This window comes from Canis lupus, chromosome 26 (genome assembly GCF_048164855.1).
Source record: "Canis lupus baileyi chromosome 26, mCanLup2.hap1, whole genome shotgun sequence".
NCBI classification, from domain to species: domain Eukaryota; kingdom Metazoa; phylum Chordata; class Mammalia; order Carnivora; family Canidae; genus Canis; species Canis lupus.
In genome coordinates this window covers 33,932,032-33,954,479 of record NC_132863.1, presented here as the reverse complement: position 1 = coordinate 33,954,479, position 22,448 = coordinate 33,932,032, and the positions used below count along the sequence as shown (strand labels likewise).

Genomic DNA, 22,448 nt, shown 5'->3' with positions numbered 1-22,448 from the left:
CCCCTCTAATATGTTAGGAGGAAAGGAAGTAACCAAGCAAGGCTTTGGAGTCCAGCCATCTTGATATTGTGAAATGAAATCAGGCTTTGCACAAAGACATAGCTAAAAAGGCATTCTGTAAAACTGCGGGTGGAGAGTCAGTAGATGGAATGGAGAGAGGAGAGGCAACAACATAGACAATCAGTAGAAACACTAAAATCACAGTGAAAATACAGGAAGAAGATGGGAGAGAAAAGATGGGAATGGTGACAGAGAAAAGGGAAATCCTCAACCAGGGCAGGAGGAAATATATGATTGAGAATAGCTAAATCCAGAAAGAGAAGACTTAGCATTTTATGTAGAGCCCGAAGAAACACTTAGAAGACTCAGAAATGGTTCCCCCATGGGAGTAGGCTTTAGCAGGGAAAGTGGGGTGGGGGGACTGTTTGCATTTTAAGTATGTGCAGATCTTATTTTGATAAAAATGTTTTGGGAGTAAGAAGAAAAGATGAAAGGAAAGAAAAGAAAGAAGATAGGAGGTAAGGAGAGGATAGGAAGGAGGAGGGGACAAAAGGTAAAGGGGGGAAAGAACAGAACAAAGCCTTTGGAGTCTGTATGCCTTGTCAAGTCACATCATCCCTCTGAACCTAGGTCTTCCTCATCTGTTAAGTAGCTCACACAAACGGCCTCTCCCAGTTGAGCCTGGGAATGCAGGGTACTTAACCCAGTAGGAGAAGTTTGACAGAGGGTCTGGAGCATCAGGGGTGGGTGAGGGGTGTAGACTGTACCTGGGTCAAAGAAGATGATGGCTTTGAGGCAGGCATACTCATTGTCATCGATCTGTAGCTCCTGGAAGGGCAGCACCAACTCGTCGAGGATGCGCATGGACACCCGGCTCATTTCGGCCAGCTCTGGGCAGTGGCGAGGGACGATGTAGTCATTGCCTGGGTGGGTTGGGAAGGAAAGGGGATGACAATGCCATCTTGGATGTACTCTTCTCCCCAGCTTTGGACAGGCCCTGCCCTTTGCAGTTGCAATGCCACTGGTGCCCATGGGAGAGGGCCCCATGGGGATTGTCATGCCCATTTTTCAGATGAGGAAATGGAGCCCAGACTAAAGGAATGAGTTGCTTGAAGTCATTGGACTGGGCCTGGAGTCTGGTTTTCTAGGAACCTTTCACAACCCGTTCTCTAATACAACCTGTAAGACTAGTGACATTCAAGGGCCACTTGGGAGGCACCAGTGCATCAAGGTTAAAGGCTCAGATTCTAGAACTAGACTGCCTGGGGTTGAAATCCAGTTCTAAAAAAAAAGAAAAGAAAAGAAAAGAAATCCAGTTCTACCATAACTAACCATATATATTTGGATAAATTGCTTTCTGTGCCTCAATCTTTTCATCTGTAAAATGGGGATAAATAATAGAGCTTACCTCATAGGGTTGTTATATTAAAAGAGTAATGTTTGCAAAGTACTCAGACTAGTATCTGGCCCGTAGTGTGATCTCTATAAGCATTTATTCTTTTTAAAGATTTTTACTTATTTATTCGTGAGAGGAGAGATAGAGAGCGTGAGACAGGCAGAGGGAGAAGCAGGCTCCATTCCAAGCAGGGAGCCTGAGAGCCTGATGTGGGACTCAATCCCAGGTCTCCAAGACCACACCCTGGGCTGAAGGCGACACAAACCGCTGAGCCACCCGGGCTGCCCATCTATAAGCATTTAAAATAATACATAAACATGCCATGGAAGCATAAATGACATAGGCTGGGGGGGGGAGGTTGTGCCTCTCCTGGTGGCCTCTTGCCCCTGCTCCAGAAAGCAGACTAGAGTGCACGGACAATTCCATGGATAACCCCAACTGTGCTCTAACTGTAATGCTAGAGAATTTCCATTCCTTGCATCCACATTTCCTTGCATCTGAGGAGAGGATCCAGTTGGGAGCACTGAGAATGGCCATTCTTGATCTCTCTCCCTCTTCCCTGCATGCCACCTTGGAAATCTCCTGTGCCTGGGTGCATCTCCCCTGGGGCATGCCCTCCTCGGAGCCCTGGCTGGGGCAGGCAGGCTCCTTACCTAGAAGCAGAACATCCTTGAACACCATGGATCGCTTGGTGGCTCCGAGTAACAGGTGCTCACCGGCATGGGCTCTGAGCAGGGCCACCTGGAATAGAGAAGGGATGGTGTCCAGCAGCTGCATCCCTGCAAAGGTGTCTGCACCCCCTGGGAAGTTGCTCCTAGCCAACCTTGGACAAGTCGGCTTAATGCCTCCCTTGCCTTTACCTGCCTGATCAATAAAATGGGCATCAGAAAACTGCTGCCTTCCTCCCATAATCAATAAAACCTGGAAAAGATTCAGCAGGAACCTGGAAGGGCAAAGAACATTTACTCCGAGCTCACTTTATCTGTGAACTGCTACATCCTTGGGCAAGTTGCTTCTTCCCTCTGGGCCTCATTTCTGTGCCTAATGAAACTTAACAACATTCTCAGTGTATTTTTTTTTAGCAGAGGTTCAACGCCTTTCATCAGACTCTCAAAAGAGTCTATGAGCCAGAAAGTTCTAAATCTGTGGCCTCGGGCAGCCCTGGTGGCCAAGTGGTTTAGCGCCACCTTCAGCCCGGAGCAAGATCCTGGAGACAGGGGGATCAAGTCCCACATCAGGCTCCCTACAGGGAGCCTGCTTCTCCCTCTGCCTGTGTCTCTACCTCTCTCTCTGTGTCTTTCATGAATAAATAAATAAAATCTTTAAAATAAATAAATAAAACTGTGGCCTTGAATTCCTACCCATGGGCCACCAGCTACAGAAGATTATGAAGAGTACTTTATAAAATGCAGATTCTTAGGCCCTGCTCCGAAAGATTCTGAGTCTGTGTGTACAGAGGTGGGCCCAAGGATCTGCATTTCATAAGCTCCCCAGTTGATTCTGATGTGCAGTTGGGTCTGGGAAATCATTGCTCTGGAAGGTCTCCAGGGCACCTGCTCACTTGACATTTTAAGATTCTAGGGTTTGGAGAGCTAATTCCAAGAATTTGAACATGGATGTTGGTTTCCAAGGCCAAGGTATGAGCGCTGGTCCTTGGCAAGGGATGAGCTTGACGTATCCCTTCCCTGCAGAGAAGACAAAGTGGCTTTGGCAGCCTGAAGTCCCAGGCAGGGGCCCAGCCAGGATGACACTGTCTGTCCTTTCTGAACCATCATCTTTGGTGCTTGCATCAGGCCAAAGGATGGCAAACATAGCAGCTGGTGAAAAGTAGTAGCAGACCGGTAGCCTCAAGGATCCTGTCTGCAACATCGGGTGAGAGAATTTTGGAGATCTTTTGGCAGGCTAACCTAGGAAGTAGAAGTGCTTTTGTTCATTCTATTCATCTGATTGTTCATTCTTTTGGTCGTCAAATGTTAAGCGGCTACTAGGTGACAGACACTTCTTAGGAAGGAAGCATTAGAAGGAGGGATGGAGAGAGGAAAGGAGGGGGATGAGAGTCATGGAATAAAGAGCAACGGGACAAGAGGGGCTACATTAGATGTCTCTCTAAGGAGGAGACATTGTCGAGGGCACGAAAGGTAGTTGGCATATAGTAAACATTCAGTAAATATTTATTTGAATGAAGAAAGGAAGGAATGGGTGAATAGATAAATGAATGAAAAAAAAAAGATAAATGAATGAATGGACAAACTCATTAACTCTCTCTCCAGATCCAGCCCCTCCTGGGCAGTCACCTGCCCTTCATCTATTCTCCCCAGGTTATACCTTGTGAGGATGACAAGAAAGAGGAGAATGGCAAAGAGCCTTGCAGATGAGAGACCACTTTCCATGACCAGGACAAGCGAGGCCAAGGACACTTAATGCTGAGCACTTCCCACTCACCAGGCACTGTGGGAGGGCTTTCATCTCAAACCCAGGGGCAGAAGCCTGGGAACCAAATCCCCACCTGTGGCTGCCTTGCTCTGCCACCTGGGGTGGATCCCTTTCCCTCTCTAGACCTCAGCCCTTTTATTCGATGCTACTCAGCCTCCTAGGTTTCCATGGATGGAGGTGAGGCCCAAAACAAATCAAGAATCAAACAAACTTGGAAGATGGTTTCTGGGGCAACTATCTTGGGCAAGATGGGCTCCTTATACACCATGAATGGGGAGCTGGGAACCCTCCTGACATGGCGGCTATTCCAGGGGTGGACAGGCGGGGTGGGGGTGTTAATGATTGCCCTGTGTTGCTGGCCACCCATCACTGCTCTCTAAGAATGCTCTGAGCCCCAGCCAGGGAGGTTTGGGTGGGAAATTGAGGTTAACAATTGCTCAGCTTGGGGGTATCTTATTGCCCTGCTGAGCCCCTGGGAAGGAACAGAAGGGATTAAATATTAATACAGACTCTCCAGCAGAGGAGACCAGGGCCAGGACACAAGGAGCAAGGGGAAAGGCAGGGGCAGCTTGGCTGACATCCCCGGCCTGTCATCCCTCCCAAAGCAGCGAAGGATCCATAGGACAAAGCCTCTGATCCAGGGACCAGCCAAACCAGTGAGAGGGACCAACCAAACCAGCGTTTCCACAGCATGCACCACCATAGGATGCCAACAGGTGTTCCAAAAGAGTCTGGGGGTTACCGGAGTTTGAGAAGCCCTGGGTCCCACAAAGTTCAGCAGCTTCCTGGCCTGAAGGAAGAAACCTGAATTGTCTAATATACATCACCAGGGTGTTGTGTACATGTTCAAAGGCACTGATGGGTCTGGGGTGCTGTCCATCAGCGCCCCTGAGCTTCCATCTGAGCTGAGAGGGTGACCCAGTCCAGCAACCCTTTGCCAGACAGGAGAGGCCTACGAGGTGCCTGGTCAGGAGTGATCATTTGCAGTATCTTGGAAACTTATCTGTCCTCAAACGTGCACCTCCGTTGCCCCAGTCTCTTTCCCTGTCCCCAGGACGTTTTTTGATTCCAAAGAAGATACTTTGGGAAATAAAATGCAGAGTCAAACCATCTTGGTGGGATACAAGAGTGAAAGTGACATTTAGGGAGGCCAGCTGTGGCCTGGGCCACAATGTCGGTGCTCTATTAGATGATTAATGCATTTCAAATGGTGATGTCCTTCATTTTTTCTGAAACAGATATTTTAATTCCCACTTTACAGATAAGAAAACAGAGGCTCGGGGAGAGGAAGCAATTTCAGTCTCAGAACCAAGGCTCAAACTCAAATCTAATGATCCCTGGCTCAGGGGTCCCTGTCAACATGCCTCAAGGAGAGCTGTGTGGTGCAGGAGTGCAGTGGCTGGGTGCCTGGACTTTGGAGCTTGCCGATCAAAGTACACTTGTATGCACAGTGTTCTAATCCCAGCTGTGCTGGATACTAGCTGTGTGACCTTGAGCAAGTTACTTAACCTCTCTGCGCCCCAATTGCATCACCTGTAAGATGGGAATGACAATAGCACCTAACTCATAGGGCTGCTGGCTGGATTAAATGAGTTAATATTTGAATAGTGATTTAAAATCTCTGGGCACACATGAGCTCCATGTGTGTTCTGTTAAATCAAATCAAATCAATCCAAGGCTGTACCCTAAGTGGGCCGCAGGACCCACCTGCCCAGTGCTCCCCCTGCCTGCAGACCATGTCTTCTCTCACCTGGTCATCCAGCGGGAGCTCACAGAAAGCAGGAATGTACTTGGCCCACTCAACGAGCACCAGCAGCTGCTCCTTCATGGACTCACACACGTCTGCGATGCTGGCGATCTTCTTCGCCCGAATGTCTCCGTTGATCCCAGAGACAGGGGAGGTGATCTGGGGGGAGTGAAGGACAATGCTGGGGATGGCCAGGCCCTCCTTACAGTCTCTGTCCCCTGCACAGAGCCCCCCCGCCCCCAGTAGTTTCCCTGTCTGGAAAAGGGGAGATGGACTGTGGATGCCTCCCAGTTCAGGAGGAAGCTCAGGGGCAAATGAAGAGAAGAAATGATGCCAAAGAAGGCAGATATGAGGAAAGAAGGCTCCCCCTGGGCCTCCACCTGCTTTCTGCACCCACCTCCTCCTCTCCTAGCTCCTTAGAACCCCAAGAACCCCTCAGCCTTATAGGAGAAGCAGGGGGATAAATCATCATTCTTGTCTGACAGGTGAAGAAACCACAACCCAGAGAGGTGCTGTGACTCGCCCAAGATCACATAGCAAGGGATAGCCTGAGCCCCTCTTTGTGGGGCGGTCCCCAATTTATGGGGACAATCTGTATGCTTGTCCACTAATCTTTTCTCTCGGGGCTAAACTGATCTCAGGCCCTCAATGGAAGCAAGCTCTGCTGGGCCTGCAGATGCATGCAAAAGGATGAACTAGAAAGTGCCACAGAGTGCTAGACCTGGGTTCAAGTACTGTCTTTGGTACTAAGCTGGCTCAGTTTCCCTTCTGTGATATCCCAGGGCCCCTCCAGCTGTTGCTCTAGGGCCTGGCTAGGGAGGACAGGGGTGGAGGTGAGACCCCTCTCTGGTGTGGGGGATCGCCAGGTGGGTAGAGGGTCATCCCGATACCTGCTGGGACAGGACCTCGGCCTGCAGCAATGCATTGATGGAGGGCAGGCTGCTGTCCTCATAGCTTGACCGGCGAGTGCTGATCCGGTCCCGCTCATTTTGCACAGCTGTGAGGAGGCAGAGAGAGGTGAGGAGGGAGGACAGGGATGGAGTGGAAGGGAGGGGAGACTGCTCCCTTCCTGACTGCTGAGGAGTGGATGAGGTGTGAGGGGAGAGAGTCTGACCCACAAGGAGTACTGCAGGGCTGATCTGGAGTAAAGGAAACACGTTTGGAGGTGGGAGTGTGGGGGGGTACAGTTCAGGGGGGCAGAGCCTGGACGTAGGACTAAGGGGAGATGGATTACGACCCAGGGCATGGAGGAACCTTCTAAGCACCAGAACTGCCCTCAACACAGTGGGGTGCAGCAGGAGTGATCCACCTGTCCCTGGAGGGACGCAACACAGTGATGCCTTGGCAGAGGGTTCAAGATGGGTCTTGAGTATTGAGTAAGAGATCTGTCTAGATGACAGATTCTTAAGTTCTGTTTTGGAAAAGGGTCCCTTTTGTTCTAGATGAAAGTGTGTAAAACAAGCAAAATGAACTGCTCTGGGTGACACAGATCTGGCCCGGGTGTTCCTGAACAGGAGACAGAAGGCCCGGAGAAGGGGATCTGGAGGTCCCACCTGCCCTGACACTCATCCATCAGCAGGAGCTGCATCTGCTCTGGGCCAACCCTCTCAGAGACAGCAAGAAAAAGCCCCAGCTCCCTCCTGCCCTGCTTCGGGCTCTCCCCCAGGAGCTCAGAGCTGCAGGCCTCCACCTACTAGGGCCCCACTCCTGCCTGTGCATCCCCGTCCACGTCAGTCCTGGCCTAAGATATAAGACGGACTTTCTGCTGCCCTGGCCCCGTCTCCTGGAGTCCAAGAGGCCTCACTGTGGGACGAGGCTTTGCTGAGGCCGGTAGGAGGGAGGGCGAGGCAGCACGAGCCCGGGGTACCTGTCTGGAACTGGCCACTCGCTCTCCGTGTGCTGGTACGAATCACATCCTCTCTCAGGGCCTGTTTCCCCGCCTACAAGCATGCCCCTCTCTCTCTCAGGGGCCACCCCTGCTCACGTCCACCTGCTGTCTGGAATCCCCCCCCCCAACTCCGGGCTGGGCCCCGCTGCCTCTTCGCAGGAACTGCCAGGCTCCTTGCTTCTGGCCTCGCCCTGACCGTCTTGGCAGCTCTCTGAAGACAACGGGACCTGCTAAAACTGATCGAAGTCACATCCCCCCACTGCTCAAGACCAGGGAGGCCCCATCTCATGCTGAGTGACATCACAACCCCTCACCATGGGCCTTCCTGTCTCATCCCACTCTGTCCCCCAAACTACCACTGCTCCACTGCTGGGAGGTCTGCTCCCCCCACCGCTTAGCTGCTTCTTCACTCGGCCTGGCTCCACGCAGACGGCACCTGCTCAGAGTCAGGCCCTCTGACCACCCTGCCTGATGCAGCATTCCCTCCCTTGTGCTCTGCCCCCGATTTATCCTGCTTTCCTTTTCTTCTGGGCCCTTATCATAGAATCTCTTGTTCATTCTTTTCCTCTCTGTCTTCCGATGGGAAGGAATGCTCCAGAAACCTAGAACTCCGTTTCTGCTCACTGCTGTAGCCCCAGCGACTAGAAGGGAGCTGGGCACACAGTAGGTGCTCAAGAAATGTCTGCTGCGTGCATGAAAGAAGCTCTGATTCCCAGGTGGGCCTGAGGCCCTGTTTCTCGATGGCACATCCACAGGGCAGCCACTCAGCTTTCTCATGATTTCACACCTTGCTGAAATCAGAAAATGAAAGCCAGACAGTCTAAACCGAGCCCTGGCGTGAGTGGGTCCCGAGGTCAGGGATCTCTCCTGAGACCCACCAGCCGGGACAGGGCCAGCCCCCGACCGCTCCCCAGTGCACGTGGCAGCCCTGCCCGCCGACACCCCTCCCTGGTTGCCAGGGCCCGCACCCACCAGGGCGCCGAGGGGAGGCGGGCCCAATAAAAGGGCTGCTGTCAGCAGCTGCGGATTGGGCTTCCCCAAGGTTAGCCGGTGTTATCAGTGCCCAGCGCGAGCTCAGTCACGGAATGATGTTTTCCAAATGTTTGCTCAGTATTAGCAGGGTCGGGGACCTAATGTAACTTCTATTGAATATTAACCGACCTGGCCAGAGGCAGAGAGGAGGACAAGCCTGTCTTCCCAGAGAACCCCTGGACGGGGCCCATGGGGGGGTGGGCCAGGGTTCTGAGGAAGGGCCCATCAGACTGTCCCTGGCCCACCGCCAGCCTGTACCTGCTGCACCCTTGGGCTCTGCTTCCTGGGTAGGCTTCTGTCCAGGGGCTGGGCATTTGTCCCGGGTCTGCCAGCCAAGCCCCAGGTAAATGTCATCTCAGGTTAGAGGAGAGAACTCAAGACCCGCAGTTGGGCCCACTGACCCCCAGAGTCTTTCCTTCCAGGGAACCCACTCCGGGCCACTGTGGAATCTCCTGGCTGAGACTCACAGGCCTGTGGGACCTGGAGCCCTTTGCCGTGGTCAGGAGGAAGTTTCAGGAATCTAGACCAGAAAAGATGCCTCCAAGCCGAGCCCTCCCAGTTTCAGCTGGTGTGTGCCCAGCTCGGGGGAGCCTGAGTCCTAGTCCTGACTCCACCCAATCATGTCGCCTGTCTGGCTTCAATTTCCCCATCTGTAAAGTAGGGAGGGGGTCGATTTGGTGACCTTGCCTCCACCCGGCCAGCCCATAAATCCTGCTGGCAGCACAGGCCTTCCTGTCGTTGGGGACCACTTCTTGGTTTCAATTCCTGAATCCTAAGGCTATCAAAGAAGAGAAATGAAAACTTGTCTCAACTCTCCGGATCATAGAGGCTTCCACCGAGAAATCTCTCTTGGCTTTAGGGACTTGCCACCAGGCTGATGAGGGGTGTTGAGACTACAAGACTTCCGCAGAACTGGTAATATTCTTTCTTCCCAGAGCTTGCCCTCCATGGCAACTGAACACCCTGCCGCCCTGACCTATTCTGGAAGCAACCAAGTGACTGCTGGTGCCATGATCTTCAGGTTGCCTGAGGCATGCAAATCAGGAACACTTACTAGCTCACACTCACTTGCCATCAGCCAATGCTCCTATCCTCCTGGCATAAAGCCTCCTTCCCTGAGCCAAGAAACGCAGGCTATTTTCAAGGCTACACTAAGGCAGACTGGTCTGGGGCTCTTTGTCCCCTTGCAGGAGCCAGGATATGGGTCTGCTGCCTCCTTGGCAGCTCGGGGGCAGGACCAGGGAACAGACACACATGTCCACATGTCCCCGTGGGGTCAGGTAAATCTGTGAGTGCATAGCTGGACTCAGAGCTGGAAGGCACCATTGTCTCCTCCTCATTTTATAGACGGGAACACTGGAGCCCAGAAGAAATGTCTTCCAAGTGACTGACACTTGTGTCAATGACTCTGGATGTTAAGCAAGAGACGTATATAAAGACTGACCACATGCGGGCACCAGGCCACATATAGCCTAGGAAGGCGGCCAATCCTTTCCCTGCCTGTCTGTCACAAGGCCTGAAATTTTACCATGGAAGATTCAGCTCTTGAATCCAAAACCGTAGGCTGTTGGGGAATAAAACCACTGGCTGGGAGACCCACAGAGCGTGAGGCCCCTGGTTCTCAGTCTCTTCCTTGCCTCCAGTGGCTCAGACGTGTGTCACAGTCCCATTTCTCACCTTTCTCATTCTGCAAAGTGGTACCCAGTTTGGAGGAGAAAGACTCAACCCCACTGAAAGGGGACTTTCATTCCCCACTGAAAGGAGGAGGGGACTTTGCGCTTTGAAAAAGCCCCTTCTTCACCTGAGGCTTCTCACCCCCCTCCCCCACGATCTGGGCGCTACCATTATGAAGTTGGCAGCAGGAGGGGGCCTTGGAGCCCACCCAGCGCTTCGTTGAAGTTAGCAGGGTCCAAGTCCCCTACAGGACTTGTGAGCTCAAAGCAAGGCCCTGCGGGCATGACCCACAGACACATTCCTAGGGATGGGCCAGGCAAAATGGGGTGGGGTGTGGGGGGTGGTGTTTGAATAGGACTAGACCAAGGGCTGGGCTGGTGTGCCACAGCTGTGGGTGAGGAGTGAAGGTCTGGGGCCAGAGCAGGGAAGGTGAGCAGAGGGGAGCAGGAGATGGAGTAGTTGGAGGATTCCTGCTTCTTGAGCTCAGGCTGCAAACATTTTAAATCTCCTGAGGTCTGGAGGTCATAAAGGAGGCACTGTTGAGGTAGTGCCAGATAGTTGTGAACTCTAGTCCGAGGCACGGGGTGCAGACCTCAGGTCTTGACCAGCTGTGGGGCCTCAGGTAAGCTGCTGAACTACTCTGGACCTCAGTCCTCTCATCCAGGAAAAAAGGGAATGACAATAGTGGTGGCCACATAGGGTGCCACGTCACTGGTCACTCTTATCAAAGCCCAGCCCAGTGGCTGGCATCTGCTGGTAGAAGAAGGGAGGCCTGGGGAGACCTTCACAGCTATTGTGCTCTGGTCTTCCCCTCTGCCTCCACCCAGGGCAAGTCTGACACATTGTTCCCACGCCATAGAACGTGAAAACTTGGGGTCACCCGATACTCAAGAGTGAAGACTACAGAAGGGGGGGCACTTATCCCTGGGACTGGAAGCTCAGGAAGAGAGCTCCCCCCACCCACACCTCACTGTGCACATTGGCTGAGTCTAGGTGGTGGGCACAGGGGCATCGGCAATGTCATCCTCGGCTCTCTTCCTGTTTGAAACAGTATATTAGAGCAAACGCCCAACTGGGCTGCCCATGGTGGTGGTGGCGGCTGGGAACCTGAGTAGCCCAGAGTGAGAGCTTATCTCTTTCTCAAGACCAAGCCCAGCCCCTCCCTGTGGTCAGATTGCCAGGCCCTCCCTCCTCTCAGCCATTAGCCATTCACCCTGGGGCCTGTCACCGAGTCATAAAGTGTGTGGCCCCAGTTGTAAACGTCCTCAGACTATGGGTGGGGGTGGGGCAGTGAGGTGGAAGGGGGGCCGGGGCTCACCTTCCTTCTTCATGCCAGCCCGGAAGCACTTCTTTAGCCTGCAGTAACGACACTGGTTCCTCTTGTCTTTGTCCACGACGCATTGCCGACTAAACCTGGGGAGGGTATGGATGGTTGGATGGAGAAGGGACAGCCCGCCTGAACGGAATCCTGGCCATCCCAGCCTTGACTCCCAGCCTCCTTGCCTCCTTGCCTTAGGACTCATGCTAACCATGAGAAAGGCCCAATGGACTCCAAAATTCTAGCCCTGTCCTGCTGAGGCTCAGAGAGGTGACACGAAGTCTGGGATGGCAACCTGATGGCAAAACTGAGCTGGAACCTCTAGCCCCTTGAGAACCAGGGACAACTCTTTCTACGACATTCTAGGAAAGTGCAGAGCCCATAGCAGGCTCCTGGTTATGGCTCAGAGTCCATACTTGGTCCACAGAAGTGACTCTCTGGAGGGGACTGTAAGCAGTAGTAGTACCCCACAGTGGTTAAGGGTGGCACCCTGAGCGTCAACATGGGTCTGCCATTAACTCAAGTTGGATGACCTTGGACAGATTCCTGGCCCTTTCCAAGCCACAGCTTCCTCATCTACAGCAACCATGTCAGAGGCGTGTTGATGGGTAGAAATGAGATAATATGTGGATGGGACTTGGCACAGCATCATTCTGTAAATGACAACTACTCATAACTGAGTGCTATTATTTTATTATTGTTGTTACTCAGAATGGGAGGTGTTGTCAAAGGAAGCCTTGGAAAGTCCTTGGGATAGGTAGAAAGGCCCAATGGACTCTAAGAATCAGAGATTGGCCCCAGGAAAAGCTCCAAGTTAGGGGGATGGGCCCCATCCTCTGAAGCTTCAGAGGAAGCTTGATCCCAAATGGATCCTCATTTGCTAAATAGGAAAAATAGGGATCCCTGGATGGCTCAGTGGTTTAGCGCCTGCCTTCGGCCTAGAGCATGATCCTGGAGTCCCAGGATCGAGTCCCACATCAGGCTCCCTACATGGAGCCTGCTTCTCCCTCTACCTGTGTCTCTGCCTCCCTCTCTCTCTCTCACTCTCTCTCTCTCTCTTTCTCATGAATAAATAAATAAAATCTTAAAAAAATAAATAGGAAAAATAATGATGGGCTTGTAGGGCCAGTTAAATACACGCAAAGACTCAGTATATCTGGCATATAGTAAACGCTCAATAAAGGGCAGTTGGTAGCTTTATGAGTGAGGCTCCTAGAGAGGATGTTCCCATCAGGATCCCTGAGGCACAAGAAAGCAGAGGAAGCTTAAAGGCCTCAGAAGGCAGATGCTTCTGGGACCCAGTCAGGGAGAAGATAGATTCTGGGGAACATCATTAGCCTCAGTGCACCCATTTCCCAGCTAGAGAAATCGGGCTCCAAGCAGGGGCTCCTCACCTGCAGGAGTACATGTGGTTCTTTCTCACGCTCCTCCGGAAGAAGCCCTTGCAACCGTCACAGCTCGAGGCACCGTAGTGTTTCCCTGTGGCCCGGTCCCCACAGATGGCACACAGAGCGCTGACCCCCAGGCTGTTGGGTGCGTTGAGGTTGGCACCTTCGGATGGGGATGTGTCTGCACCAGAGGAAACAAGAGTAACACCTCAGGACAGGCAGGAATTCACTTCCCAGAGGCTCTGCTCCCCTGATGGCTTAGATCCAGAAGCCAATATGAGCATTGTGGGGATCTCCACCACAGGGCTTCAGCCTCATCCAGACCCAGGTGCTGTTCCCACTCCCTCAATGACCTTGAGCAAGTCCCTTGGCATTTTGGAACTCCTATTTTGCATCTATTACTTAGTGATGGTTGTGACATGGCTTCAGAGTCCCTTGCGAGGGTGTGCTTCTCCATGGTAGAGGCTGCAAGGCCGTTTCCTCTGGGAAGTAATGAGAACCTGGCCACCCACTAGGATGCATCTGACTCTTAGGGACCCCAACTGACTGGGCAGAGGGTGCCGTGGAAGGGACAAATATTCCCCTATCATCTGCTCAGAACCTGCTCAGGTCCTGTCCCTCATTTCCCAATGTACCCAGAGGCCTCGAAAACTCTCCCAGGGAATGGGAAGACGCACATAATGGCCCATTTGTCCTCCTGGGAGGGTCATGGCAAGGTTCTGGGCATCTTTCAAATACCACCTGTCTCAGAGGCAAAAGCTTGCATCTGTATGAGAAGGGTGATAAGAGGCAGGTGGCAAAGATCGTGGATGAGGTGCTTAGGGTCCTGGGTGCTAGTCCAGATGCTGCCCCTAACTCACCTGTGACCTTGGGCAAGTTCCTTTTCCTTGCTTCAGGTCCCCCTAGGCCTCAGTGTCCCTACCTGTAAAAGGCAACCAGTTCAACTGGTCTGGTTGTTTGCCTTTTGCCTTTTTTTTTTTTTTTTTTTAACTTTCAGTAGCTGAACCATACTTTTGTAAGTAGATCTTCCATCAAGGATAGACCTCTTGGAGAAGATGATAAACACCATGGACCATCTCCTCAGAAAAATGCGTGCATATGCACACCATGCAGGCATATGCACACATGTTTTCATATATCTATGACTCCGACCTTGAATTCCTAGGGAACACCCCACTGAGAACTGGAGGGGGCATCATGCTGCAGTCAAGAGCACACACTCTGTAGTCCTTCTGCCAAGCTTAAGTCTGAGTTTGCCCACATCTTAGCCGTGTGACGTTAGCTGTAGGAGTTTACTTCTCCATGTCTTTGCTTCCTTGCATGTGAAATAGGGAGCATAATAATCCCCTAAGACTGTTATGAGGATTCACTGAATCAATGTATATGACATGCTCGGTACATAAAAAGCACAGTATCAACATTCACGAAAGAAAATCTTTTCTGCAGAATCAAACCGCTGGAGCAGATGATGTTCAGCCTCCAGGAATAAACGGACACCGTCGCATCTCATCTCTGCTGTCGCCTGGCTGACATCTCGTGGATTCCTAAGGGTGCCCAGAGCTCAGCCCCCTCCACTTGGTGAATTATTCCCGGAGATGGGGATAATTGTTAAGCCATGTTGGTGCCCTTTCTCCCTCAGCCTCACCTCCCTCAACCCCGGGGGAGATATGACCCCACAACTCCTGGCCATTCAGGTGGAGGCTGGGGGCAGGCGTTCCTACATCCTGCGCAGAAGGGGCTGGGTGCTGCCAAGTGTGTCACCTCACTGCTGTGTTCAGCAGATAGGTCCCATTCTCCAGGAGAGAATGCCAAAGCTCGGAGAGGACCAGTGATGTGCCCAGGGTCATCATACTCCTGTTGAGTAGAGGTGCCAGGTTTACAGCCCAGGTGTGCTGGATGATTCTGGCCCATGCTGCCCTTCCTGGGGTGGCAATGCCAGTGGAGAATGCAGACCTTTCTTACAGATGCCCAGTGTTCTGGAGACGACCCACGTGGGGCCAGGACCAGTTACCAGGGCTGAGTACCAGGTGCTTCATCTTACTTAATCTTCTGGTGAGCTCTGGGAGGCAGGTGCTATTATTCATTCCCATTTGACAGATAAGGAAACAGAAGCTCAGAGAGGAAAACCTCTTGTGGAGTTCACACAGGAAGGAAGGGTCCATGCCAGAATCTGAGCCCAGATCTTTCTGGCTCCTCAGTTGGAGGCTGTCCTATCTATGGGACGCCCAGCGGTGGCCTCCACCTCAGGCGCACACAACTCCTGGGAGGTGCAGGCTCTGCAGGGGTGATGGGGCTGGTCCCAGGGAGTAGTCTGGGGCTGGGCAGTGGCCAGGAGTGTGACAGTACATAATGTCCCTGTGGGGTCACACGACACCCTGCCTAGTACAGAAGCATCTTGTGTACCATTTCCTGTTTCTTTTCCCCTCAACTCCCTTACATGGACACCCCAAAAAGCTGGCCAGCCAGCAGGCCTGAAGTGATTAAACCCATTCTGCAGAAGATAGAGAGGCTAAGAAAAGGGATATGACGTGTCCAAGGTCACACAGTGAGTGGGTGGCAAGGGCAGGTTAGCACCAGGTGAGGAGGCTGACATGGGCAGGGCAGTCACATCTTTCTGACTAAGCCAAACTAACCACAAGCATTACAGACCTTGGCTGAGCCACAGAAGGAAGGCAGGCGGCAGGCTGACCTCGGCCACCTGCCCCCCACCTCTCCTCTGAGGCTGGCCTCTGGAAGCTACCTGGCTTCCAGGCTTCCTCCCTGCCCCTACCTCCTTGGGGAGGAGAACCTCCCACCCCTGCTTCAGATGAGCTCTTGGTGATGTGGGAGCAAATATATAAACCTGGGGAGAGACACAACGTGGGCAACAAAATCTGCGCAGAGAGAAATGGACGTGTGGCTCCTGTGAATCTCCTTTGGCAAACGGCAGTATCAAACCCCTGCGCGTCATGTGTTCATGACCATGTTTACCGGACAGTACTGATCACTCCCCAGTCCAGGAATGCACGCCTATACACAAGCAGGTATAAACAGGGGCCCAGGACAGAATGCCCATCTAGGACACATGTCCAAAAGGCAGAGGGCGCACCAACACAGATCCACCTCCGCAGCACAGCACATGTGTGCGAACATCCACAGATACACGTACACACGCTCACTGCTGCTCACATACATAAGCAAGACAAACACACAGGCACCCCCGGGGACACCAACCAACACAGACACGGTAATCAAATACGCATGGAAAGTGACACAGAACAGGCACACCCAGACAAACTAACACAGACGTGCAAATGATCCCCAAAGGTACATACGTGTTTGTCAACACAGCACCCCCCACCCACACACTAGTGCCCAGAAACATGCGCGCACTCCAAGGAGAGGCCATGGGGACACCACAGCACACACTGCTGATTGGCATCTCATTGAACAAAACTTCCCTAAGAATTCCATTTTATCCTAAGTGGGGCGTTCACCCCAGGAAAGTCCCAAAGACACCCAGTTGTGCCCCCATCCAGCATCTCTAAGGACATAACATACCTTTCTACCTCTCTGGACCTAAGCCCAAAGGGTTCAAGAAGGGGCCTTAGTCGGGCCCAATTATTGGAGCCAGACACCAAGAGGGAGTTCACCATCATGTCACCGCCCGCTCCCAGGGACAGGCTGAGCAGAAGTAGCCTTGGGGTAACAGGGACCAGCCCGGCCAGACAGGAGAATACCTGGGATCGACTGTAGCTGGAGAGCTGCCCACGCAGGCCTCCCCTCACCCAGAATGCCTCTGGTCACTGTACCTGAGCACACCTGTTTCACCTGGAGACACCTGTACTGGCCTACAGGCCCGACCTGCCGTTTTCGATCACTCTTCTCCCAGCCCAAAGCTGAGTGCCACAGATCTGCTCCCGTGTCTGGCATACCTGTTCCCGAGCGGCGCACCTGGGCACACTCGCCCCCACCTACCATTGCCCATCGTCAACACCTGCACGTTCTCGAACTCAAGGGTGGTGTAGGCTGGGTCCAGCGCGGCACTGTAGTCAGCCATGTCCATGTCGACGAGGGTTTTGGAGAGGCGCATCCTCCCCTTCCACACCTCAGCCGCTCGCCCTGCCCAGGATGACCACCCCAGAGGCTCGGGGCAGAGCCCTGGCCCCCGCCCTCCGCCCTCCCACTGCCTCCTCCCAGGGGCCCTCTCTGCCTTCCTGCGTTTCAAACCGTCCTCTGGGAGGATCTGCCGGGAGTCCTGGCCTAGCCCCTGCGGAGGGGTGGAGGCTCTGCCTGGGAGGGGTGGGGGTTAATGGTTAATCGGCTCCCCCACTGGTGGATAGGCTGGGCGGGGCTGCCGGGATTTGGCTGTTTGTTGGTTTCTGGTGGACACGGGGGTGCTATTACAGCACTTGGGGCCCCGATTCCCTGACATCCAGTTATGGATTTCTGTAAGACAGGCACACGAACTCGCCGCCACTCCCTTGACCCCTGACTCAGCCACCCCCCGTCGAGTCACGGTCACCCCAAGTCAGGCATCCTAACTGATGCGCTCAGACACTGACAGCCCACCGCCTAGATGCCCTGACTCAGTAACTTCCCAAATCATTGGCTTCTACCCTCAATGCTCTTGCAAGAGAGAAAGCTGCCTTGTGGCACATGAATTAAAGACCTAAATCCCAGGCCCCAGACACCAATCTTCTAGATCCTCCTTCCGGGAACTCCCAGTTGCCCACCTTCCGGGGGGGGGGGGGGCAGCACGGACTCACCTGGGGTTCTCCTCCCCTGCTCCCTACCAGCCCCCCACAGCTTCTCAGGGCCCGCCAGATACCATCTCCCATTGCCATCCCGACTCCAGCTTCCTTCCCCCGCCCCCCTCAACAGCCAGAGACCTGGATTACACTCAGGCGCCTACCCCCTACCAAATCATGACTTTGGGTCAATGATTCTCCTCTCAGAGACTCAGTTTCCTCCCCTGTAAAAGGCATAATCGACCTCAAAGGATGGCTCGAGTATTAAAGGAGATGGTATCAGGCAGCACTTATCAAGCATCCAAGCCTCCTCCCCCCACCATTCTGTCTCTATCTCCCTCTTCTCTCCACCCATCGCCTCCTTCGGAGGAGCCTTTCCTTGTGGGCCTGTCACCTGAGCGGTCGCACGGGGCCCCTCACTTAGGTCCCCATGTTTGGTTTAATGCTTTGCAATCAATTCTTCAGGATTTCTGCAAGTTCTGCTACTGGTCCTGCCTGCCTTCTACGAGCGTTCCTGGGAGGTGAGGTCGCAATGCAGGACGTAGAAAGCATGGGCAAGGGCAGAAGGGCCTAGACTCGGGATCCTGGGAGCCTGTCCTCCTCTGCCAGCTGGAGCAAGCTGGTGAGCGGGTTAGCAAGCGGTGAGGGGGTGAGTTAGTGATGGAGGGGATGGAGGAATGAGCCAGTGAATTAGTGAAAGGAAATGAATCAGTGAATGAGTAAATAGGTGGCAGGGTTTCTCTGTGGGTAAATCAGGGGGAGAGGTGGTGTGTGTTCGAGGGTGGGCAGAGGCATCCTCCTCATTCTTCCAATTATTAGAAGTCCCTTCTCTGCCCTGGGTAGCCTTGTTCTGTCCCCTTCCATCTACCCCTCCAGGGCTGAGATAGGGAAGTGATCGTTCTGGAAGAGAAGAGAGACTTGATTTGGTGTCAGGAGACTCAGGCTTAGGAGCTAGCTCCGTCACTATTCGGATGACTTTGTTCAAATCACATCTCTCTCGGGGCCTCAAGTGCTACATCTGTAAAATGGGGAGATCTTGGCCCACTTGTCTGTTGGTCAGGACAGGACCCCCCAAGGAGGGAGAACCCAGAGAGGGAGGAAGACAGAGCCCCCCACACATAATCTGCATCTAGAGATTTGATAAAGGCCCGAAGGAGACTTCAATTCCTGGCAGGTCCCTCCCGTGCCCACTCGGGGACATCTGACTCTGGCTCCAGTAGCCAAGACAGAGCTCAGCTGGGCAAGAGACCTGACTAAGGGATAAACACAGAGGAGGAAGGACAGCTCTGAGGGCTGGCCCCAGGTCCTGCCACCTGTCTGGCACCTGTGATGGGCCAGACACAGCTACTCCTCTCACAAGCCAGCAATATTTGGCCTCCACACCTAGAGTCTCGTCAGTTCTCAGAGGCACACGCTCTCGTTACCAAAAGTGAGATGTGATTATTGGTGTGTCAGAGTTTCGCTGGTAACAAAAACAGCAAGTTTTCAATCTCAATCGATGACATTTTAGATTGAATTAAATAAAGTCTATGGTCAACTGGGGTGAGTCATGTCATGCCACACACAGGACCCATTACACATAAGAACCACCAAGGTAGACAGTCCATATATGACAAGCTACCAAGTACATAAAGCATGACATGAACACTTCACCAAACACACAACACGCATGATCCTCTGCTTCTGAGTTACAGTCTGGAAACCTGTTCCATACCCTGCCCACGTCCCACACATCACAACCTCCTCTGTATGCAAATCTATCCACTCTTGGACTATAACTACTGACACATGAGCTTCCGTAATTAATTATATACATGATTTATTTCACCCTCAGCCAACCCCAAACTGTATCTTCTAGATACATTCCCTCATATGAACAACACACCGCCTGTAAGATCTACTAGCTCTGTGATCTCAAGTAAGTCACTCTATTGAAGCCTTGGTTTCTCCTTCTGCAAAATGAACCTAACTTGTAGTTTATCGTGAAGGTTAAATAAAATAATATAAGGGTTGTTAGCCCCCCATTCCCTCTCCCCCCCACCACTCAAGAGGGTAAACCACAGGCCTTGAAATCAGAAGGAGCTAGGTCAAAATCCAGGCGCTGCCAACTTCCCAAAACTGACATCAAGTTCCACTCCTCCTAGCCTTGGTTTTGGCATCAGATAAATGGGTTGATAGCTTCTTTGCAGGGATGGTGTAGACATTAAATGACCAAGTGTAGGCATCTGGTGCAACAGGGGCAATTATCATCGCTGGTGGTTGACTCCTTGACCCACTAGTCATACAATTGGTGGCAATCAGGACCCCTGCTCAGGAGAACTCCTGGGGATGGCCTGTCCAGCCATGGACAAACCCTTGCCTCGGTGCCATCAGCTCAGCAGCCACTTTTGCTCTCTGCCCTGCCCCATGGGCTATCTGACCCCACTTGACATATGGTGGCTCTTAGCAGATAACAGAGGACTTCAGAGCTCATGGAGAGGTCCAGCTCCTTCATAGCATAGATGGAGAGATGGAGGCCTCTAGAAGGGCAGGAGGGCTCATTTAGGGCAGCCAGTGGGGAGGGGTTGCCACAGACCCAGCTGTGGGCAGGGTGCTCAAGCCTCTGGTGTGGACAGTGGTTAAGAGCGCTGCCACTCTGGACCACTTCATTTTCCTTTTAAACTATAGTAATGGCTAATGTTTCTGGAGAGAGCCTGTGCTAGGCCCGGTGCTAAGAACCTTCCACTCTTCCCATCTTATCCACTCTGCTTTACAGATGACAAAACTAAGGCCCAGAGAAAGAAGGGACTTGCCTAAGCCCACACAAGGGGGACTGTGATCTGAGCCCAAGGCTGACTCCAGAGCTTAATAAGGGCTTCACCCCCTATGTACTGCCTCCCTCTGGGAATTCCAGAAAGAACACCAGAGTTCTGGAGCCCTGGAGCTGGGGACTCCATCACATTACTGTCCGGAGCTCAGGGATCTGAGGAGCCAAGGAGCCTGTCCCTGGTCACCTGCAAGTTCAGAGGCATCCTCCAGACACTGGCCACCCGAGGCTGCCTGGCATCTCAGCTTCCTCTGGGCTCTTACCACCCCACTATCTCTGGTCTCTCCTCACCCCGCCCCCACCGCCTGGGGAGTGGTGCAGGGAACCCGGACTTATCAAGACAAAGAACAAAAGTCGTGGGGGAAAGAAGCCAAGAGCCATCTCCACTCTGGGGTAGGGCCCTCCAGTTTCGCCCCTTTGAAATTTCAAATTCCAGTTTGTGGACAAAGTCCTAAACTTTCTCACAATATAGGTCCCCAACCACTGACCAAACTCCAGTCCAGGCAGCCAGCAGGCCCCGGGGCTGGTGTGGCCCTGCTGTTTCCCTTGGCAGTGCTGGAGTCCAGGGGAAGGGTCCTGGGCCAACCAGGGTTTGCCGGTTGCAGCCTCACCCCACAGGGACCCCTGCCTCCCATCTGAGAGGACAGCTCTCTTCCTGGAGCTGGGATCTGTCGCTTGCTGGTGGCAACAGCAGAAAACAGGTAGGCCCCTTCCCTGTTCTGGGCATCTTCTCTCCCCCTTGAATTCCTAAAACACTGCCCATACCACCCTCCTTGCCTGGATAAGGCTACATTGGCTTAATCCAGTCATGACCTCCCAGAACCTCAAGACTGAAAAGGGTGTCTCAGCCAACCCACCCATTCGGTGGATGGAAACACTGAGGCCCCCAGGGTAGTGGCAGCTGGCTGTAGGTTGAGCCACAGACCTCAGGCCTCTCCCTGAGCCCCAGAGGGTGGAAGGGACCTGCTCAAGGCCGCACAGCGGTAGAAGGCTGGGTGGAGAGGGGCTTTGCCTTCAAAAGAAGACCTCAAGCCCTGTGAGGACTCCTGTCCTTCATCCCAGCCCTGGCAGGTGCCTCCTGGGGACCCGGCACGGTAGACCGTTAGTTCTCTCAGTCGCTGATGGCCCCTGGGTTGCCACGGGAGGACTTCCGAGAGGAAGATGAGGGAGCTCGGGGCTGAAGGCCAGTGGATTTGGAAGGAAACAACATTCATGTGGTTAACTGATAACCCAGCCCCATCCTTGGGCCCCCAGAAGCCTCCTTCCTCCCTGTCCTCAGCACGATTAAGACGAACTTACTTGCCTGCTAATCATTGCTGAGCCTGTTGATTTTGCCTTAAAAAATTAACTGGGCATGAGTTTGCGGTTTGCCTCACCCCTAACCCTGAAAAGGCCTGGGTGGGCAGGAGGCCACCCGGGTTATGCAAGAGGCTGCTGGCCTCCCCACGCACATCCAGCGCCTCCTCTCCTGCTCTCCAAAGGGTAGGTTTTGCTCAAGAGTCAACAGTCTGCTTGTTGCCCCTGCTCTAGGTCCTGAGCAAATTTGCTCTGTTACCAAAGAGAGAGATAAAGGCAGCTGGGGGGGTGGGGGGGGCTTTACAACAGAGATGCAGAGCGGCAGCTTTGAGCACGGGATTCTAGAATCCTGCATGGTCAGAGCCCGGGGAGTGCTTAGGAGGATGTGCGCCCACGGCCTTTAAATGAGATTCGAGGCTCCCAGGAGCTGAGGGACCAATGCCCAGGCCCCACCTCACACTGGCGCCTCTTTGCTGTCCTCCTTTTAACATTTCCTTTGAAAGGTAGAGCCAGAGCTGATGACAGGACAGGAAGGGTGCCGGGCCAGCCTCAGCCCCTCACTCCCGATGCAGATGGGGGGAGGGGGGCAGGATGGTCCAGGGACAGGAGGTTGCCCAGGTGTTTAGCGTCTCCAGGTAGCCTGAGGAAGACAGGGGCCGTCTCCGGACTCAGTGGTGTGTTCTGGACATGAGTAAGCAAGCCGCCCTGCTCTGCCGTGCACCCCCTTCCCCTGGCTGGCT

The 22,448-nt window shown here is 53.2% G+C and overlaps 1 protein-coding gene across 7 annotated transcripts in view; it reads right to left on the bottom strand.

The window, feature by feature from the left end:
• Positions 1–22,448, bottom strand: part of HNF4A (hepatocyte nuclear factor 4 alpha) — a 60,702-nt gene that overhangs the window by 8,721 nt on the left and 29,533 nt on the right. For 3 of the 7 annotated variants that reach the window (XM_072801124.1, XM_072801125.1, XM_072801126.1), the window contains exons 2-7: positions 12,883–13,057; positions 11,489–11,583; positions 6,467–6,573; positions 5,580–5,735; positions 2,050–2,137; positions 768–923 (exon numbers count right to left, since the gene is read on the bottom strand). In XM_072801124.1, the coding sequence (XP_072657225.1) occupies positions 768–923; positions 2,050–2,137; positions 5,580–5,735; positions 6,467–6,573; positions 11,489–11,583; positions 12,883–13,057 (777 nt within the window). Of the gene's footprint in view, positions 1–767; positions 924–2,049; positions 2,138–5,579; positions 5,736–6,466; positions 6,574–11,488; positions 11,584–12,882; positions 13,058–16,833; positions 17,120–22,448 lie in introns of those variants that run through there. The other 4 variants (XM_072801119.1, XM_072801122.1, XM_072801121.1 and 1 more) reach the window with 3 other exon arrangements.